The following is a 16,397-nucleotide window of genomic DNA, read 5'->3' on the forward strand; positions in this document are numbered from 1 at the left end:
AGACAAGATGTCACTGCTGCCGACGCCACCTGTCACGTCGTCCTTTGAGGGCTGCATCCAGGACGTGAAGGTCAATGGCGAGTCCGTCGTGTTCGCAAGGTTGCCTTCGGTGTTTGGGCCCGTCAACCTCAAGGAATGTCCAGGTTGAAGCGGATTTTGAGCGCGAGGGGGCTTTTTTGGGGGCCAAAACTTGGGACCACCTCCAAACAACAATGTGCAATCTGCTACCAAGAAGACAGAGAATGTGTGCGTGTGTCACAGTGTGTATATGGTGAGGTGTGTGTGTGGGTGAGTATTTATTTTAAAATCATGTACAGCACCATCTTCTCAATGCATTTCCTTGAGTTGTTATTTTGGGGGGGGGGGTGATACGATTACCGTAATTTCCGGACTATAAGCCGCACCGGACTATAAGCCGCACCAGCTAAAATTCGGGGATATTTTAGTTTTTTTCTTACATAAGCCGCACCGGACTATAAGCCGCACGTGCACATGAGTTTTTTACAAAGAAAGACAGTACACAGAAAGCCTTTTTAAAGTTTTAATAACATACTTTAAGCTGTCTTTCTAAACATTGCCTGTGACGCAGCAGTAGTACCGCAGCAACACGGAAGTGTGCACTGCTTTGTGTAATCTCTGAGTCACATGGGAGAGTAAGAGAAAGGGTTTAGAGTCCTTTGACGCAGGTCACGTAGCATGCATTCCTACTAAAGCTCATAATAGTCACAAGCAACACAGCCAGAATAAGCAGCAGCCATAGTAGTGTTTCAAAATAGTATTTTTGTTGTTGTTTTTTTCTTCAAGATACCGCACAACAGTGGTCCACAGCTTTTTTACGAGTGTATAAAAGTGATCAAGTCATCACAAAAATCACGAAAAAAATCTCATATAAGCCGCACCTGTCTATAAGCCGCAGGGTTCAAAATTTTGGAAAAAAGTCGCGGCTTATAGTCCGGAAATTACGGTAGTCAGTCAAGGCTGCAGTGTACAGTACATAACAGCACTTTAAAATCATAATTGATCAATTTATATATATATAAGCATGTATATGTGTGCGTTTGTGTGTGTTGGTGCTTGGAGATGAAAAATGGTTGGACCCAAACATTATGTAACAATATTTTGCAGTTGATGGTGCTCGCTACTTTTCCCATTCGGCATGTTTGAATCCCTGTTGATCATATGAATCCTCACAAATGCCAAGAAATCGTTTATGATTGCATTTTCTTTTCCTTTCTTTTGTTCTTTTTTTGCATTCCTTTTGCATGCATTCTTCCAAGTGGTTCTCAATGTGGTTTACGCTGGACAACAGCATGTCCCGAGTCAAGTATAGCTGAAGACTAAAAACGGAACAATAGACCCTATAAAGCACAGTGTTTACCGCTAACAGCAAAAGAAAATAGGCAGAAAAAAAAATCATCACAATTGGGGTTTTTTGATTTGTTTGAAATTTGCATTCCTGTTTTGTGACCACTGGTTTGTAAACCATTTTGTAATATCTCCAATTAAATTACTTCTGATATCTGTTTGTGCATTATGTATGCAGTTTTTTTGCACCCCAGCTCTTCGCGAAAGATAGAGTATCAAAATCTGCATATAATTTACTTCCATAACAAATGCATTGGAAAAGCGGTTTAGAAGATGGAAATATATATATATATAACATATTTTTTAAAATAAAAAAACCCTTTTTTAAATAATAATATATATATATATAGATAGATAGATAGATAGATAGATAGATAGATAGATAGATAGATAGATAGATAGATAGATAGATAGATAGATAGATAGATAGATAGATAGATAGATAGATAGATTCATCTTCTAAACCACTTTTCCAATGCATTTATTATGGAAGTAAATTATATGCAGATTTTTGATACTCCTTATCTTCCGCGAAGAGCTGGGGCCCCCACTGTTTGTCATTAAAGTAATAATTTTCCATCCAAAAAAATCACATTGTTTGGAAATTACAGAATTAAACAAACACGTCGTTCGTGACGTCTCTCGACAAAGACCGCGCCCATTCGGATGAGACATTTAAAAGCCTTCACGTAGTAGGAATGCGTTCAAAGTGAGAGCTATGCTTTTATTGCTGTACATTTGCATTTGCGCTTCATACTTTGTACACCTTCCGATGTTCGTAGGCGTACAAATCAAACAGGAGTGAGCAAAAGATGAAACGTCATTTAATAACGCTGACTTTACGCAGTTAGTTAACACTTGATTTACTACAGTAGTTGTCCAAATTCCAATGACAACTAAAGGCACCACGCTTCCTTCACTGTACGAGACGAGTGTGGAGCAGTACTGCTCAATCGATCAGTGGCGATCGAAAACGGCTTTTTAACGCCTCCAGAAGCCGAAAACACTTTGACAGGCAAGGCAGCGGTCGTGCAACATCGACATGGACGCGTCTGCTCGGAACTGCGCCACTGGCTGAGATTGTGGTGCCTGGAAGTAAAGTCAGCAGACACCGCGCGTAGCCCTGCCTCGCCGCCGCCTTCCAAGCAGCCTCTCGCGGCCACACTCGGCCTCTCGCCCCCCCTCAGGTGTTGGCCAATTTCAATGGCGGCCACGACGGATGCCGCCGTGGAAGACGATGAAAAGGAGCCATTCAATGACGCCGAGCTGGCGCTGAAAGGCATCAACATGCTTCTTAATAATGGATTCAAGGAGAGCGACAAGCTTTTTAGAGCGTACAGGTGAGTGTCTTCCGCGGGGACGCTAAGTCTCGTCCATTGCCGTATTACATGTTGCATTTTCATGGGTGACATGTCGATGACACTGCTTACACGTTGTTTACGTTACACGCTGCCTTTGTGAGAGAGTTGCGTTGCAGAACAACGCTACAATAAATTCAATACATCTGCGGTATAGATTGTTTTTATGACCAATCACGGCTCACCTGTTCTGAGTTTGGTCATGCAACGTTCACAAGATGAGCCCAAAGTTTGTACAAAAGTTCTGATCCATCTCAGCATCTAATAAGAAGACACGTTTGTCTTGTTCCAACAGCCTCCAGCAAATGTTAGTGTCGAGCTGCTGATGCGCAAACAGCAGCTCGTGACTGCCTAAACATCCTCATCTTCACAATAATCATCTTGTGCGTTCTAATACTCAGTAGTAGTAGAGCTTCTTTAGAATGAACGGCGTGCTGACATGTGCTGTTTTCTTCTTGCCACCGTAGGCACCACAGTCCTCTCATGAGCTTTGGCGCCAGTTTTGTCAGTTTTCTGGTAAGTCGATGCGGCACGAGGACGCATGATGTTGCGTTGTGCCTTTACTCAGAACTCATCACACATACTTGTAAAATGTCTCTTCATACTAATAATTAATCAGAGTCTGCTGTTCCTTGGGAGTTCTTTTCTTGAGTTCTGAAGTTGTGAAATCCAGCACTTAATCCAAGATTAGAATGTTTTGGGTCACTTTGACTGCTTGCGGGTTAAACATTTCTTGACTGACAACATTCTGCAAAAACATAAATGCAATTTTTGTCTTTGCTTTGCTGTGTAGAACGCCATGATGACTTTTGAAGAGGAGAAGATGCAGCAGGCGTCAGAGGACCTCAAGGCGACGGAGAGGTTGTGCGAGAGCGAAAACGCCGGTGTCATCCAAACCCTTAAAAACAAGATGAAGCGCTCGGTGAGTCAGATGAGGGCAGGTTTGGAATTGGAATTAAAAAAAAAAAAAAAAGATTTGGAAAACATTTAGAAAAGTTCGAGTTCTTTCATGTGCAAGCAGACGGATCCTCGAAGGTCAGGGTTGGCCGCCGTGGAACGACTCCAGAGGCAGATCATCATTGCTGACTGCCAGGTTTACCTCGCCGTGCTCGCATTCACCAAACAGGAACTCTCAGGTAAACTTTTTTGTGGAAAAAAATTCAGATCATTTTCACTCATCTGTGTGTATGTGTTTCCCTTTGACCCTCCACAGCGTACATCAAAGGCGGCTGGATCCTCCGTAAAGCCTGGAAAGTTTACGACAAATGTTATTGCGACATCACGCAGCTGCAGGAGCGCATCAGCGGTGGTGCCAGCAGGAGGAGGAAAAAGGCTTCCGAGCAGCAGCAGGCGGCGCCGTCCTCTGTCACCTCGAGCCCTTCCCAGCAGCCGGACGCCGTCAGCGCCGAAGACCTGGACCGGCTGAAAGGTTCGGTCAGCTTCGGCTACGGCCTCTTCCACCTGTGCATCTCCATGGTGCCGCCGCACCTCCTCAAGATCGTCAACCTTCTGGGTTTCCCCGGCGACCGTCTCCAAGGACTCTCGGCGCTGGCCTGCGCCAGCGAGAGTAAAGACATGAAGGCCCCCTTAGCCACGTATGTGACTCACCAACTTTGTGCCTCTGGGCTGACATACAGCTGGGAAAAAAAAAAAAAAAAAAAAAATCAGGAGATGTTTTTGAAGTCTTGCCAATGCATATCTATTTGTGTGTTTTCCCTGGGAGACATCAAAGTTGTGTTGTTTTTGCTGACAGCTTGGCCCTCCTGTGGTACCACACGGTAGTGCAGCCCTTCTTCGCCCTGGATGACAGCGACACCCACTCGGGCCTGGCGGAGGCCAAAGCCATTCTTCGGCAAAGAGAGATCATCTACCCCAACTCGTCGCTCTTCATGTTCTTTAAAGGCAGAGTCCAGCGTCTGGAGGTGAGCGCCCGTCTGTCGCCACCGACGCAAACACGCTCGCCGGTGTGATGAAAAGGCAACATTGCGTCACGCAACTTCCTGTATGTGCGTGCGTAGAGCCAGATGAGCGCCGCCTTAACGTCCTTCGGCGACGCTTTGCGGCTGGCCGCGGAGCAGAGAGAGATCCAGCACGTGTGTTTGTATGAAATCGGTAAGATGACTTCTTAGTCCAACAAAAACGATACAAATTCACTGAGAGTCAGATTTCAGAATTATTTTCTAAAATAAACTCATGAAAGGAGCTGGGCACCCCAAGCAAAGCGAATTGAATGACTTCTTGCTTGCATTGTGTGTTTTCTAGGGTGGTGCAATATGATCGAGCTGAACTACTCTGAGGCTTTCACGGCCTTTGAGCGCCTGAAGAACGAGTCTCGCTGGTCCCAGTGCTACTATGCTTATATGACCGCAGGTGCTAACCCTGCCCACATCCTCCCTCCACCGTGTTTGTATTGGCTGCTGATTGTCGGGCGTGTTGTTTTCTTGCAGTTTGTCAAGGAGCCATGGGCGACCTGCGAGGAGCCTTGGGAGTTTTCAACCAGGTCCAAAAACTCTTCAAACGCAAGAACAATCAAATAGAGCTTTTCTCCATGAAGAAGGCGGGTGGATTTTTTTTTAGGTCCATATTTGGCACAGTGAAATTCTAATCACTGATTAATTGAAATGAAAAAAAAAATATCGAATGAATGCAATTGTTGGTGTTGCTCCAGGCTGAGAAGCTGAAGATCCCGAGTCTGTCCAAGGAACTGTGCATCCTCTCCATCATTGAGATTCTTTACCTGTGGAAAGCTCTCTGCAACTGCTCCACCAGCAAATTACACACAATGATACAAGGTACCACGCTACTCTTTGATCGTCATTGGTTTAAAAAAAACCAAAAACATTTGTGTGTATTTTTGTAGTCCTGCAGGCTATCGACGACGCCTCCTGCGCAGGGCTGAAAAACCTGCTCTTGGGAACCATAAGCAAATGCCTGCATAGCAATAAAGATGCCGTTCAGGTAATTCCCATAGATGGCAGCCAAATGCAAAGCTCCTTTCGGACCTTGACTTGTTGTCTTTGCAGTATTTCCAGCTGGCGTTGCGCGATGAGCTGGGCCTGCTGAGCAACTCGTACGTGCAGCCTTACGCCTGCTACGAACTGGGCTGCATGCTCCTCAACGACTCGGCAGTAAGCGCAAAAGGCTCCACTGATAAACCGTGACAACGTTTCCATGGTTACCGTCTCATTTCATTGATGGTTTTTGAGTCATGTCAAAACTGCGGCATATCACATTTAACAAAATTAAGGCAAAGAACACAGTTGAGCAATAATTAAAATAAAAATATTTATTGATTAATTAATTAAGCTATATTAATGGGGATTGTTGGCTCTAAGGTGACCTTGTCTTGTCCCCCCCAGTCTGCAGCCAAAGGCCATACATTGATGCTTCAGGCGAAGGTACAGTAAGAGAGAGTGGAGCTGCCAGGAGATTGTAACGCAACGTGTGCTGCTTGTTTTGAATGCGTTTTTATCTTTTGCAGGAGGACTATGCGGGCTATGACTTTGAGAACAGACTTCACGTGCGGATCCACTCGGCTCTCGCCTCCGTGCAAGCGGCAGCTCAACCTTGACAAAGCCAAAAATTGACAAGACAAAGATTTGACGGCGTTTTTTGGAAAATGATTTCATGTTTGTAAGAAGAAGGTTTTCTGGCCTTTGCAATACACTGCACATTTTTCCCCATGTGGAAATGTTTTGCACGTATTTCTTAGACTACCTTTTACAGTTCACGTGTACAATGGTACTTTTTAATGTGAACTATTTCAGTTTTCATATTCTTTTAAGCTATTAAAAAGATTTGTACTGGAAAACCAGATGTGTGACGTTTTTGTTTTGCAGCAGCAAAGCTTGTTTCAAGGGCTAAAAATGCAGCCAAATGGCTTAGCATCCAATTTGTATTTCTTGAGTTAAAGCAGTGCTTCTCAATTATTTTCTGTGATGCCCCCCTTAGCTACCTAAATGTTGTTAAGAGAACGGGATGTACCCAAATCAAATTCCTTGTTTGGCATGCTCAAACTTGGCAAATAAAAATTGATTTGATTTGAAAGTGAAAAATGCCACACCCACCCTCACGCCCATTTTCTGATTGGCTGTTAGATCCGTGATGTCACTTGGACACTAAGATGGACACTCTGATATATCCCTAATAAAGTGGCCTGTTAATCGGTACACTTTAAAATGGCGGTGTACCTAACGGAGTGGGTTCAAAAGAACGAATGTGTTCAGTAAACGAGAGTGAACGAAAAGATCTAAAGATCTTTGTAGCCATGAAGGAAAAACTTGTTTGGACCCGTTTGAAAATCATTTATTTGATAGGAATTGTCTCTGTGCAACGGTGTGGTGTTTAACAACTGAATTGAAAATGAGTCCACGGGAGCACTGCAAGGGCCGCAGAATTTTTGCAAGAACAATTCATTTTAGGATGAACTATCGATACAAATATTTTTATTTGATTGAAGGCAATGGCGTTAACCACTCGACCAGAGCCTGCTCGGAAACAAAAGGAGATTTGGTCATATTGATAGGGTATCCATCCAAACATGTTCGGTGTTCAAAGTTTGAACGGATAGTCCGAAGCAACCCTTTCCACAGTAGTCACCATGACAGGCGACCACCTGGTGGGGTCAGTGTGCCGAGCGCCGTTGGACGATCAGGAGAAGATTTGAATTGACGGATGTAACGTCAGGGCTTTAGGTAAATTGAAGACAGGTGTGCTCAAGGGGAGTTATCATATGCAGGTGCCACCGAGCGCATGGCGGCGGACGGTTTCTCAGGTAAGCTAGCACGCTTGCAAATGTTTGTCGTCTCCTGCCGTGTTTGTTGCACGATTTTCGCGCTCAAAGGGAGTTCTCAAATGCAGGTGCCACCGAGCACGTGGCATTTTCTCCGGTAAGGGAGCAAATGTTTGTCGTTTCTTGCCGTCTCTCACGACGGACGCCATGTTTGTTTGTTGGAGGATTTTCCCACGGCGACTGTAGGCGTCGAAGTTAACTGGAGACCGCAAGGAGGGTTTTCAAATAGGCCCCAAAATGTGTGGTTTGTTGCCTTTTCTCCCAAGCCTTTTTTATTTTGTTTGTCGCAGGATTGTCGTGCTCTCGTGACGTCACGTCCACCGCGTGTTTGTCTTGACTATAGGAAATGTTAGTTTGACTCTAGTTAACTGAGCACTTTTTTATTTTATATCATGCGTGTGCCATTTCCGTGTTATGCGAACTGATAAATGTAACGAATTTGTTACGTCATGTCCGAATCAGACCAAATCCATTCAAAGATGGCGCCCGCCCGCTCTCGTTCCGTAACGCAACAAACATTTGCGCGGGTTATTTTCTCCCGTTTTGGACGCCGCCAACCTGGATCATCTGTCCAATGTGAGGTGAGTTGATGAATGATGAAATTAAAATATGAATTATAATCCTGAATAATTATCATAATTTATTACAATATAATGATTATATATTTTTGCAACTGCAAAACTCTACTTAGTATGTATAAAATTAAAATGTCTATTTTTGTTGCAATAATTTCTGTTTGTCTTTTGTAGCACTAGAAAAGGCTGCCCAGCCAGCATCCTTCTATACAAAGCAAGCAGGAGGCTCTTGAGGAGCTATTTCAGTGATGCTGAGGACACTGAGGAAGAGTAGTCCTAAATCAGGTGAAAACCTGTTTTTGTCAAGTTTCAGCTTCCCAACACACAATGGTTGTCGGGTTTTAGCTTCCCAGCACAATTAATGGCTGTCTGTGTGTTATTGTAGGCTGCAAGAGGAGGCCCGATCCGATCCGGCGACAGTCACCAAAAGCAGCTGCGTGATTGTGCATCGCCGTTTTGGCGGGCCACTTATTTCCTAACGGTACATTCCGCCCAAGTCTTCAGCTGATGACTTTGGCCCCCGGGGCAGAAGGTTGCTACGTTTATTTCGGGTGTGTCGGGACAACCTTAGTAGAGGCGGTCCCTCCTCAGCGAGATGACACCACGCTATTGTACTCAACACCTGAGAAGGTGATCCTCCCTGTTCTTTCTCAGTGCTGCTATGGGGATGGCGGCACAGGCAGTGGAATTGCTCAAGATCAAATTGACAAATTCTACTCACCTGGCCGTGTAGTTAAGCAACTGTGCTTTGAATTGAAAGCCAAGGTCCTAAAAGTTACACGCTATGTTTATAAATTCAATTGACCTCAGCAATAACCTGGACTGTACAGAAACAGCCTTCTTTGTAGTCAGACAGCCAATGGGGACGTCAAGCCCTGCAACAAAACATGCAAGAAGTTTCACATTCAAGAGATGCAGCTTCAATTGAGGCTCATCGCGAATGATGACTGACACCAAAGTTGACTTTATTTACAAGACCACCAACAGGAAGATAACACTGTTTTATTCACAAGAACACCCACATGATGCATGACGATTCAAAACAAACCTAAAAATGGCTCTGACTAGATTAAAATACTAGCTTTTACTCGTACAGAAAAATGGACCAACATTCTGCAAGATTCTGAGTTCGGTGGCCATTTTAAAGCAGGGTTGCCAAAGATGACTTCTTGATCGCAACAGACACCGTTTGTACGCTTGTCGTTTGCATCTATGGGTGTTTGGCTACTTGGCTTTTGTCAACAATTTAGAATGCATGCAGCTTTTCTTTATGTAGTTAAAAAAAACAAAAAAAAGCCTGACACTGCATATTCAACAAGTCAATTTTGTTTCAGCCTAACTTTACAATTGTCTTGTCATTGAGAATGTCTCAAATGATTCCAGTTTGTATGCACGATAGACTGCCAATGCCAATGTTTAAAATGGACCACTTGAATTCAGTTCAGTTTAATTGCAGTTCAGTGGTGTACACACACACAGTTACAGTACAAACAGTTCATTTCATGATTAAAAAAACAGTAAAACAACAATATTGCAAAATGACGCCGCGCTGAGAAAGAAAGAGGCATCATGCAGACAGCCAGTGTGCACACCCAGTGCAAAATTGGAGGGAGGGAAAGAAAGAAAGCACAAAAGGAAAAACAGTCATACTCTCCTTAAACGCTGGCTGGGCGCTTTGCCCTCGCCGCATCTGCACCCATTCGTCTTGCGTAGGCCGCTCTTCACGGGTGAAGGCCGGACGATGGTTGGGTTCCCCTCCTGGCCGGTATTCGACGTTTGGACTCATCCTCCGCCTCGTGCCACTGCAAAAAGAAAAACGACACTGTTGCATGCGGTTCACTTCTGTGGACGTACTCATTACCGGTCTATTAAAGCCTGCTCCTATTTTAAGCTCCCTTTATTAATTGCGTATGCATACATGAATGTTTTTGTTTTCTTTCTATGTCTGTTCCTATATGAAGAATTCAATGCTTATAATTTCTTTCTTTGTTGTAAAGTGCTTTGAGCTGCATTTCTTGTATGAAAGGTGCTCTACAAATGAAGTTTTTTATTATTACCCTCTGGTCTCGCGGTCCTGTCCAGGCAATTGTCCGATCCACTGCTCCAGCAATCCTGAAAGGCAGACATATTGTGGTGGTTTTGACAAGGGGAAAAATTCCACTAGCACCCCCCCAACCTTGAGTAATGTAAGTTTGAATCAGGTAACTAGCGGCACACACGGGCTGGCGCATGTGTCATACGGCCCTCCCGGATTGGAGCGATCCGGGTTACCGGGTTTAACCCCTTACAAAAAGGGAGAGAGGGAGGGAGGGAGGGAGAGAGCGAGAGGAGATGAGAAGAGGCTTTGGTGCGCACTTAAGTGCAACCGGCCAGTTCCCCTGAGTAGCGCTGGCTTGGCCCCGAGAGGGAAAAAAAAGAGGAAAACGTGACGTCACGGAGAGCGTCACGCAGAATCTCCTTGTCCTCGACACCGTCGACGACACTGGGATCCAGTCTGGCAGACATTATACCCTGGTATTCCACAAAGGGCAAGGTATAGCCACGTTCCACCCTGCGTGCACCAGGCCATGCAGGTACTGCCGGGCGCGTTGGAGAAAGAGCGAGAGAGAGAAGGGGGGGGAGGGGGTTTGTCTAGTATCTAGAGGGTCACAGCAACCCAAATGCCCGTGCTTGCTATTAGTTATCCTATTCAAACAGACAGGGGTAGGGAAAGCACAAAAGAAAAAACAAAGTTATACTCCCCCGAAACGCTGGCTGCATCTGCACCCATCAGTCTCGTGTGGGCCGCTCATCACGGGCCAAGGTCCGGGTCTGCTCCGGCCAGTGTTGGACTCGTCTTCCGCCTCGCGCAAGTGCAAAAAGACAAACGGCACTCAGTTGCATGCGGTTCACTTCTGTCAACGTACTCATTACCTGCCTCCTCCCTGGTCTTGTGGGTGCAGCCCAGTCCCTGTCGGTGCAGGCTGGCGCTCGTCCCATCCGCCACCCTGGCAACCCTGAACGGCAGACAAATAAGGAAATCAAATTAAAACCAACAAGTGTGTACACTACCCTTGCATATTGGATTGCCATGTCAGCACCTCTGGCCAGCCTTGGCCAGTCATGCATCAGGCTCCTCTTCAACACTTGGCGACTGCTTTCTTTGGGTGATTCCTTCCTTTGCACCCCGCTCACCAATCGCGGGTCTGGTGGCCTCCGTCCACCGGCTCTTCGTTTCATACATCATCTCTTCCACCTTGCAAGACAAGCACAAAAGTCTCGCTTGCGCTTGCCGTCGCTTGCGCTTGCCGTCGCTGCGTGTTTGGCACTCAATGAGGGCTGCACATTTTGGAAAATCAATGATATGGCAGTATTGGGCCAGACCACTGCATTGAGGCAAGTTGTGCATAATTCTTGGATGGAGGTTAACTATTTGATCGCAATGAGATCAGTTAGATTAGTTAACTTTAACTTACATCAATGACTTATCGTCTTAACTCATTACAAATAGTTAGGCAAGAAAACATGTTTCATTTGAGACATGAAAAAAAAAATCTTTGCTGTCTTAAAGTGCATGTCAATATTCTAGACCACCATATGGCAGTTTTCCAATACACGTGCAGCCCTACACACATGTCACCATTGGTGTCCAAATGGCAGCCTCGGGACAACTTGATCAACACACCACACGAATGAACACAATACTGCTTTGTAGCACAAAATATCAATGGCAACATTTCGTGATTGATTTAATGAATTTGCGTCAAAGAATTCTGAATTTGTTTCAGTATGCAGCCCTCAAGCAGACATTGGGACACCGCTGGTGTAATTTAAAAAAATAAAAAATAAATCAATTTTGTTAGAGATTCGCTCACTCCAACTTATTTTGCAAGAACCACACGGGAGAAAAGCAAGTCCTTTTAGACACCTGCAGGTGGAGAGCTCACACGTTGAAGGAGTGAAGTCTAAAACTCTCCCTCCTGCAAGGGCATATTTATTAAGAGAAACAGAGTGGGGGTAAGAGTAGGCTGAATAGGAAGCCCTTCTGCTCTAGTCAAAATATATCAGGTGGTGTTTTACGACCTTGTGTAGGATGGGACAAGTTATCTTTTTCATTACCGGTTGCATTCCAACATAATCGTACGATAAGGATAATCTGAAAAACCCTAACATCTCACATGTTAATTCGAAACGTTGACTCCCGGGCGCGGCACCGCTGCTGCCCACTGCTCCCTTCGGGGATGGGTTGAATGCAGAGACAAATTTCACCGCACCCAGTTGTGTGTGTGACAATCATTGGGACTTTAACTTTAACGTTAGCGCTGCGCAGCTCGACGCCTCCAGGGAAGCGGGTCTCCCTCAGAACTCTGCGACTTCAGATCAATGCCACAGCAGTCAGTCCACCTCTGATCTGATTGTGTCACGTCCCGGTCGCCATCTGCAGAAACAGAAACAAATGTTAGAAACTCAAAGAGCACCCCAAGTTGTCGGTCACTTGCTTACTTGATCACAGCGACTAGATGCTTTTGGTGACCGTCGCCGGGTCGGATCGGGCTGTGCCCCCCTCCCTCCTTTTGCGTCCAGCCTGCAAATGGCAGAACACACAATGAGTTGGGCGCTGCTCGCATCATTATGTCTTCCTCGTGGACCGGCTCGCCCAAACACCGCCCCCTACACCTCGAGGACAAAGGACACACAGCTTAGATCAAGCACGACAGTGGTAGGTTAGAAAAAGACACAAAATGTTACAGTCTCGCTCCAATGCTGCCCTACACCGAGGGGAGAACAAACAACGCAAGTACCACAGTGGTGGTAGGTTAGGATTAGATGAAGTGCAACAGTGGCAGGTTAGAAAAAGACAAAATGGTACAAGTCAAATTGCAAAATTGGACATTCGGAATCGGCTCGCTCCAACGCCGCCCTATACCGAGGAAGAGAAAAAAGAATGCAGCAAGTAAAACAGTGGCAGGTTAGAAAAAGACACACATAATGGTACAAGTCATATGGCAAAATTGAACATTCGGATCCACATCAAAGTTTAGTTTTGTCTCCATCCACGTAACCACGTCCTCCCCCAAGTGAGCCGTCAATGGCAACCAAGCACAAGACAACGCTGGATCCAGACAAGCCACAACCACAGCACACCTCTTAAGCAAGACCAACCATCAGAGCCCCAAACACTGGCCACACCTGCAACCTTTCCGTCGTGCACCCATAACCAAAGGCAACCACACTGCCCCCTCCTGGCACATGATCCGCACACGTCAACTTTTGCAGCGTGCTGCTTGATTCTTGACTTGATATGGCATTGCTCTTTTGGATAGGCCATGCCTCTTTTGGATAGGCCATGCCTCTTTTGGATAGGCCATGCCTCTTTTGGATAGGCCATGCCTCTTTTGGATAGGCCATGCCTCTTTTGGATAGGCCATGCCTCTTTTGGATAGGCCATGCCTCTTTTGGATAGGCCATGCCTCTTTTGGATAGGCCATGCCTCTTTTGAATAGGCCATGCCTCCTTTGGATAGGCCATGGCTCCTTTGGATAGGCCATGGCTCCTTTGGATAGGGCATGGCTCCTTTGGATAGGCCATGGCGCCTTTGGATAGTCAAAAGTCAAAGTCAAAGTCAAAGTCAGCTTTATTGTCAATTTCTCCACATGCCAAAGACACACAAAGAAACCGAAATTTCGTTCCCCCCTATCCCACGGTGACAAGACATGGCTCACAACAGACAAACAGTAAACAAGTATAACAAAAGCGTGCCGAATAAATAATGAATAAATAACACAACAATAAATAAATAAATAATTAATTAAGAGGAGCGTAAAAACGCGTACAGCAGACATTCCCGAAAATAGCGCAACAGTGCCGCACGCTACGCAGAAGGGGGTAGCGAGTTCAGGGCCCTAACAGCCTGGAGAAAGAAGCTGTTGGCGAGTCTGGTGGTGCGGGAGCGCAGGCTCCTGTACCTCTTCCCAGAGGGCAGGAGGTCAAACAAGGAGTGAGCTGGGTGACTCACATCTCTGGCAATCGAGGTTGCCTTGCGGGCGAGGTGGGAGGTGTAAATGTCCTTCAGGGAGGGAAGCGAAGCACCAATAATCTTACCAGCCGTATTCACTATGCGCTGCAGGGCCTTCAAGTTCTGTTCAGTGCAGTTACCACCCCAGACAGCGATGCAACTGGTGAGGACGCTCTCAATGGTGCCACGGTAGAATGTAGACAGGACTGCCTGAGGAGCACATGCACGCCTGAGCTTCCGCAGGAAATACAGGCGGCGCTGAGCTTTCTTTGCCAGTGACGAGGTGTTCGCGGACCAGGAGAGGTCCTCACTGATGTGCACCCCCAGGAACTTGGTGCAGCTCACCCTCTCCACCACAGCACCGTCGATGATCAGCGGCAGGTGTGTTGTGTGACCCTTCCGGAAGTCCACAATGATTTCCTTGGTCTTACTGACGTTCAGCAGGAGGTTGTTGTCCCTGCACCACGTGGTCAGAAGGTCAACTTCCGACCTGTACCGAGTCTCGTCGCCCTTCGTGATGAGACCCACCAGAGTCGTGTCGTCAGCAAACTTCACTATGCGGTTGTCGCTGTAGGTCGCAGTGCAGTCATGCGTCAGCAGGGTGAAGAGCAATGGACTGAGCACGCAGCCCTGGGGGGCCCCCGTGCTCAGCGTGATGCTGGCGGAGATTTTGTCGCCAACACGCACCACCTGAGGCCTCTGACAGAGGAAGTCCAGTATCCAGTTGCAGAGGGAGGTACTGAGGCCCAGCTCGTCGAGTTTGGAGATGAGTCGCTGCGGCACAATGGTGTTGAAGGCAGAGCTGAAGTCCACAAACAGCAACCTCACATATGAGTCCTTTCTCTCCAGGTGGGTGAGGGCCGAGTGGAGGGCAGAGCAGATGGCATCCTCAGAGGACCGCTTGGCACGGTACGCAAACTGGAAAGGGTCAATGGTGGGGGGGGAGAACGGACTTGATGTGCTCCAAGACCAGCCGCTCAAAGCACTTCATGATGATGGGCGTCAGTGCCACAGGGCGGTAGTCATTGAAGCAGGACGGTGCAGGTTTCTTCGGCACAGGAACGATGGTGGCAGCCTTGAAACACGAGGGGACGATGGCCTGCTGCAGGGAAACGTTAAAGATGTCTGTGAAGACACCCGACAGCTCCCCAGCGCAGTCCTTCAGCGCTCGACCCGGGATGTTGTCAGGGCCCGCCGCCTTACGGGTGTCAATAGCGGCAAGCGCCCTCCTCACACCGTCGGCAGAGAGGCGCAGGGGCTGCTCGTGTGGGGGGGGAGTGGTCTTCAGCGGGCAAGTGCTGTTCTGGGCGTCGAAGCGAGCAAAGAAGCGGTTCAGATCGTTCAGCAGGCGGACGTCGCCCTCACAGCTCCTCGGCGCGGGCTTGTAGTCTGTGATGGTCTGAATGCCCCGCCAAAGGCTACGTGCGTCCTTGCTGTCCTTGAAATGGGTGGAGACCTTGCACGAGAACGCCTTCTTCGCTTCTTTGATGCCTCGGGACAGGTCGGCCCTCGCTGTCCTCAAGCCAGCCTCATCCCCTGCTCTGAAAGCCTTGTCCCTGGCCCTCAACAGTCTGAGGACAGCCCCCGTCAGCCACGGCTTCCAGTTCGCGCGAGTGACGACGGATTTCGAGCAAGTCACATCATCGATGCACTTCGTGATGTAAGAGGTAACAGAGTCAGTATATTCCTCTATGTCCGTCCAATCGTTGTAGGTGGCTGCCTGCTTAAACAAGTCCCAGTCAGTGGTGTCGAAGCAGTCACAAAGTGCATCGAAGGCACCCTCAGGCCACACTCGAACCTGCCTCCGAACCGGCCTGGATGCCTTTACCAATTGTCTGTATGCGGGCAAAAGCAAAACGGTGAGATGGTCAGAAAGCCCCAGATGGGGGAGGGGGGTGGCTTTGAAGGCTCCCTTTTGCGCCGAGTAGACCAGGTCCAGGAAGCTGTCTCCACGTGTCGGAAAAGGAACATGCTGGTGAAGCCTCGGGAAGACAGACTTCAGGTTGGCATGATTGAAGTCTCCAGCGAAGATGGTGAAACCGTCAGGGTGCGCCGTTTGCTGTTCACTGACGGCCTGGTACAGTTCGCCAAGCGCCGCGGTCCTGTCTCCTTCGATGTTGGAAGGCGGGATGTATACCGCGACTAGCAGAATCGCGGTAAATTCCCTCGGCAGATAAAAAGGACGGCACTTAATGATCACAAACTCCACAAGCGGCGAGCAGTGCTTACATACCATCACAGAGTCCCGGCACCATTCTTCTCGGATGTAGACGCATATTCCACCTCCTCGCGACTTTCCCCCTCGTACAATG

The 16,397-nt window shown here is 47.2% G+C and overlaps 2 protein-coding genes and 1 long non-coding RNA gene across 7 annotated transcripts in view; all 3 read left to right on the forward strand.

The window, feature by feature from the left end:
• The window catches only part of LOC148387171 (laminin subunit alpha-3-like), a 32,645-nt gene extending 31,120 nt beyond the window's left edge, over window positions 1–1,525 (forward strand). Inside the window, exon 76 of the mRNA XM_088396329.1 lies at window positions 3–1,525. Coding sequence (XP_088252455.1) covers window positions 3–148 — 146 coding nt within the window. The 3' untranslated portion in view covers window positions 149–1,525. The remainder of the gene's footprint in view (window positions 1–2) is intronic.
• A 552-nt stretch (window positions 1,526–2,077) lies between these two features.
• Window positions 2,078–6,534, forward strand: LOC148387172 (tetratricopeptide repeat protein 39C-like). Of its 3 annotated transcripts, XM_088397218.1 has the most exons (15): window positions 2,559–2,705; window positions 3,019–3,106; window positions 3,191–3,239; window positions 3,517–3,645; window positions 3,742–3,859; window positions 3,937–4,318; window positions 4,477–4,645; window positions 4,742–4,835; window positions 4,986–5,093; window positions 5,171–5,280; window positions 5,392–5,515; window positions 5,584–5,681; window positions 5,747–5,851; window positions 6,083–6,121; window positions 6,205–6,534. In XM_088397218.1, the coding sequence occupies exons 3-15, from the start codon at window positions 3,207–3,209 to the stop codon at window positions 6,292–6,294; spliced, it is 1,599 nt and encodes a 532-aa protein (XP_088253344.1). In that variant the 5' UTR covers window positions 2,559–2,705; window positions 3,019–3,106; window positions 3,191–3,206; the 3' UTR covers window positions 6,295–6,534. The 3 variants fall into 3 exon arrangements, with proteins under 3 accessions (XP_088253342.1, XP_088253343.1, XP_088253344.1); XM_088397216.1 differs by lacking the exon at window positions 3,019–3,106 and having other exon boundaries at window positions 2,078–2,705; XM_088397217.1 differs by lacking the exon at window positions 3,019–3,106 and having other exon boundaries at window positions 2,079–2,705; window positions 3,745–3,859.
• Window positions 6,535–7,423: 889 nt separating this feature from the next.
• On the forward strand, window positions 7,424–9,981 carry LOC148387173 (uncharacterized). Of its 3 annotated transcripts, XR_015862622.1 has the most exons (4): window positions 7,424–7,497; window positions 8,265–8,375; window positions 8,476–8,571; window positions 9,804–9,981. It is a non-coding gene; the product is annotated as an uncharacterized LOC148387173 (long non-coding RNA). The 3 variants fall into 3 exon arrangements; XR_015862621.1 differs by having other exon boundaries at window positions 8,476–9,981; XR_015862623.1 differs by lacking the exon at window positions 7,424–7,497 and adding an exon at window positions 7,579–8,096 and having other exon boundaries at window positions 8,476–9,981.
• The last annotated feature ends 6,416 nt before the right edge of the window (window positions 9,982–16,397 follow it).

The sequence above is a fragment of the Syngnathus floridae genome, chromosome 14 (genome assembly GCF_059516105.1).
Source record: "Syngnathus floridae isolate MCC-2025c chromosome 14, RoL_Sflo_1.0, whole genome shotgun sequence".
Taxonomy (NCBI): domain Eukaryota; kingdom Metazoa; phylum Chordata; class Actinopteri; order Syngnathiformes; family Syngnathidae; genus Syngnathus; species Syngnathus floridae.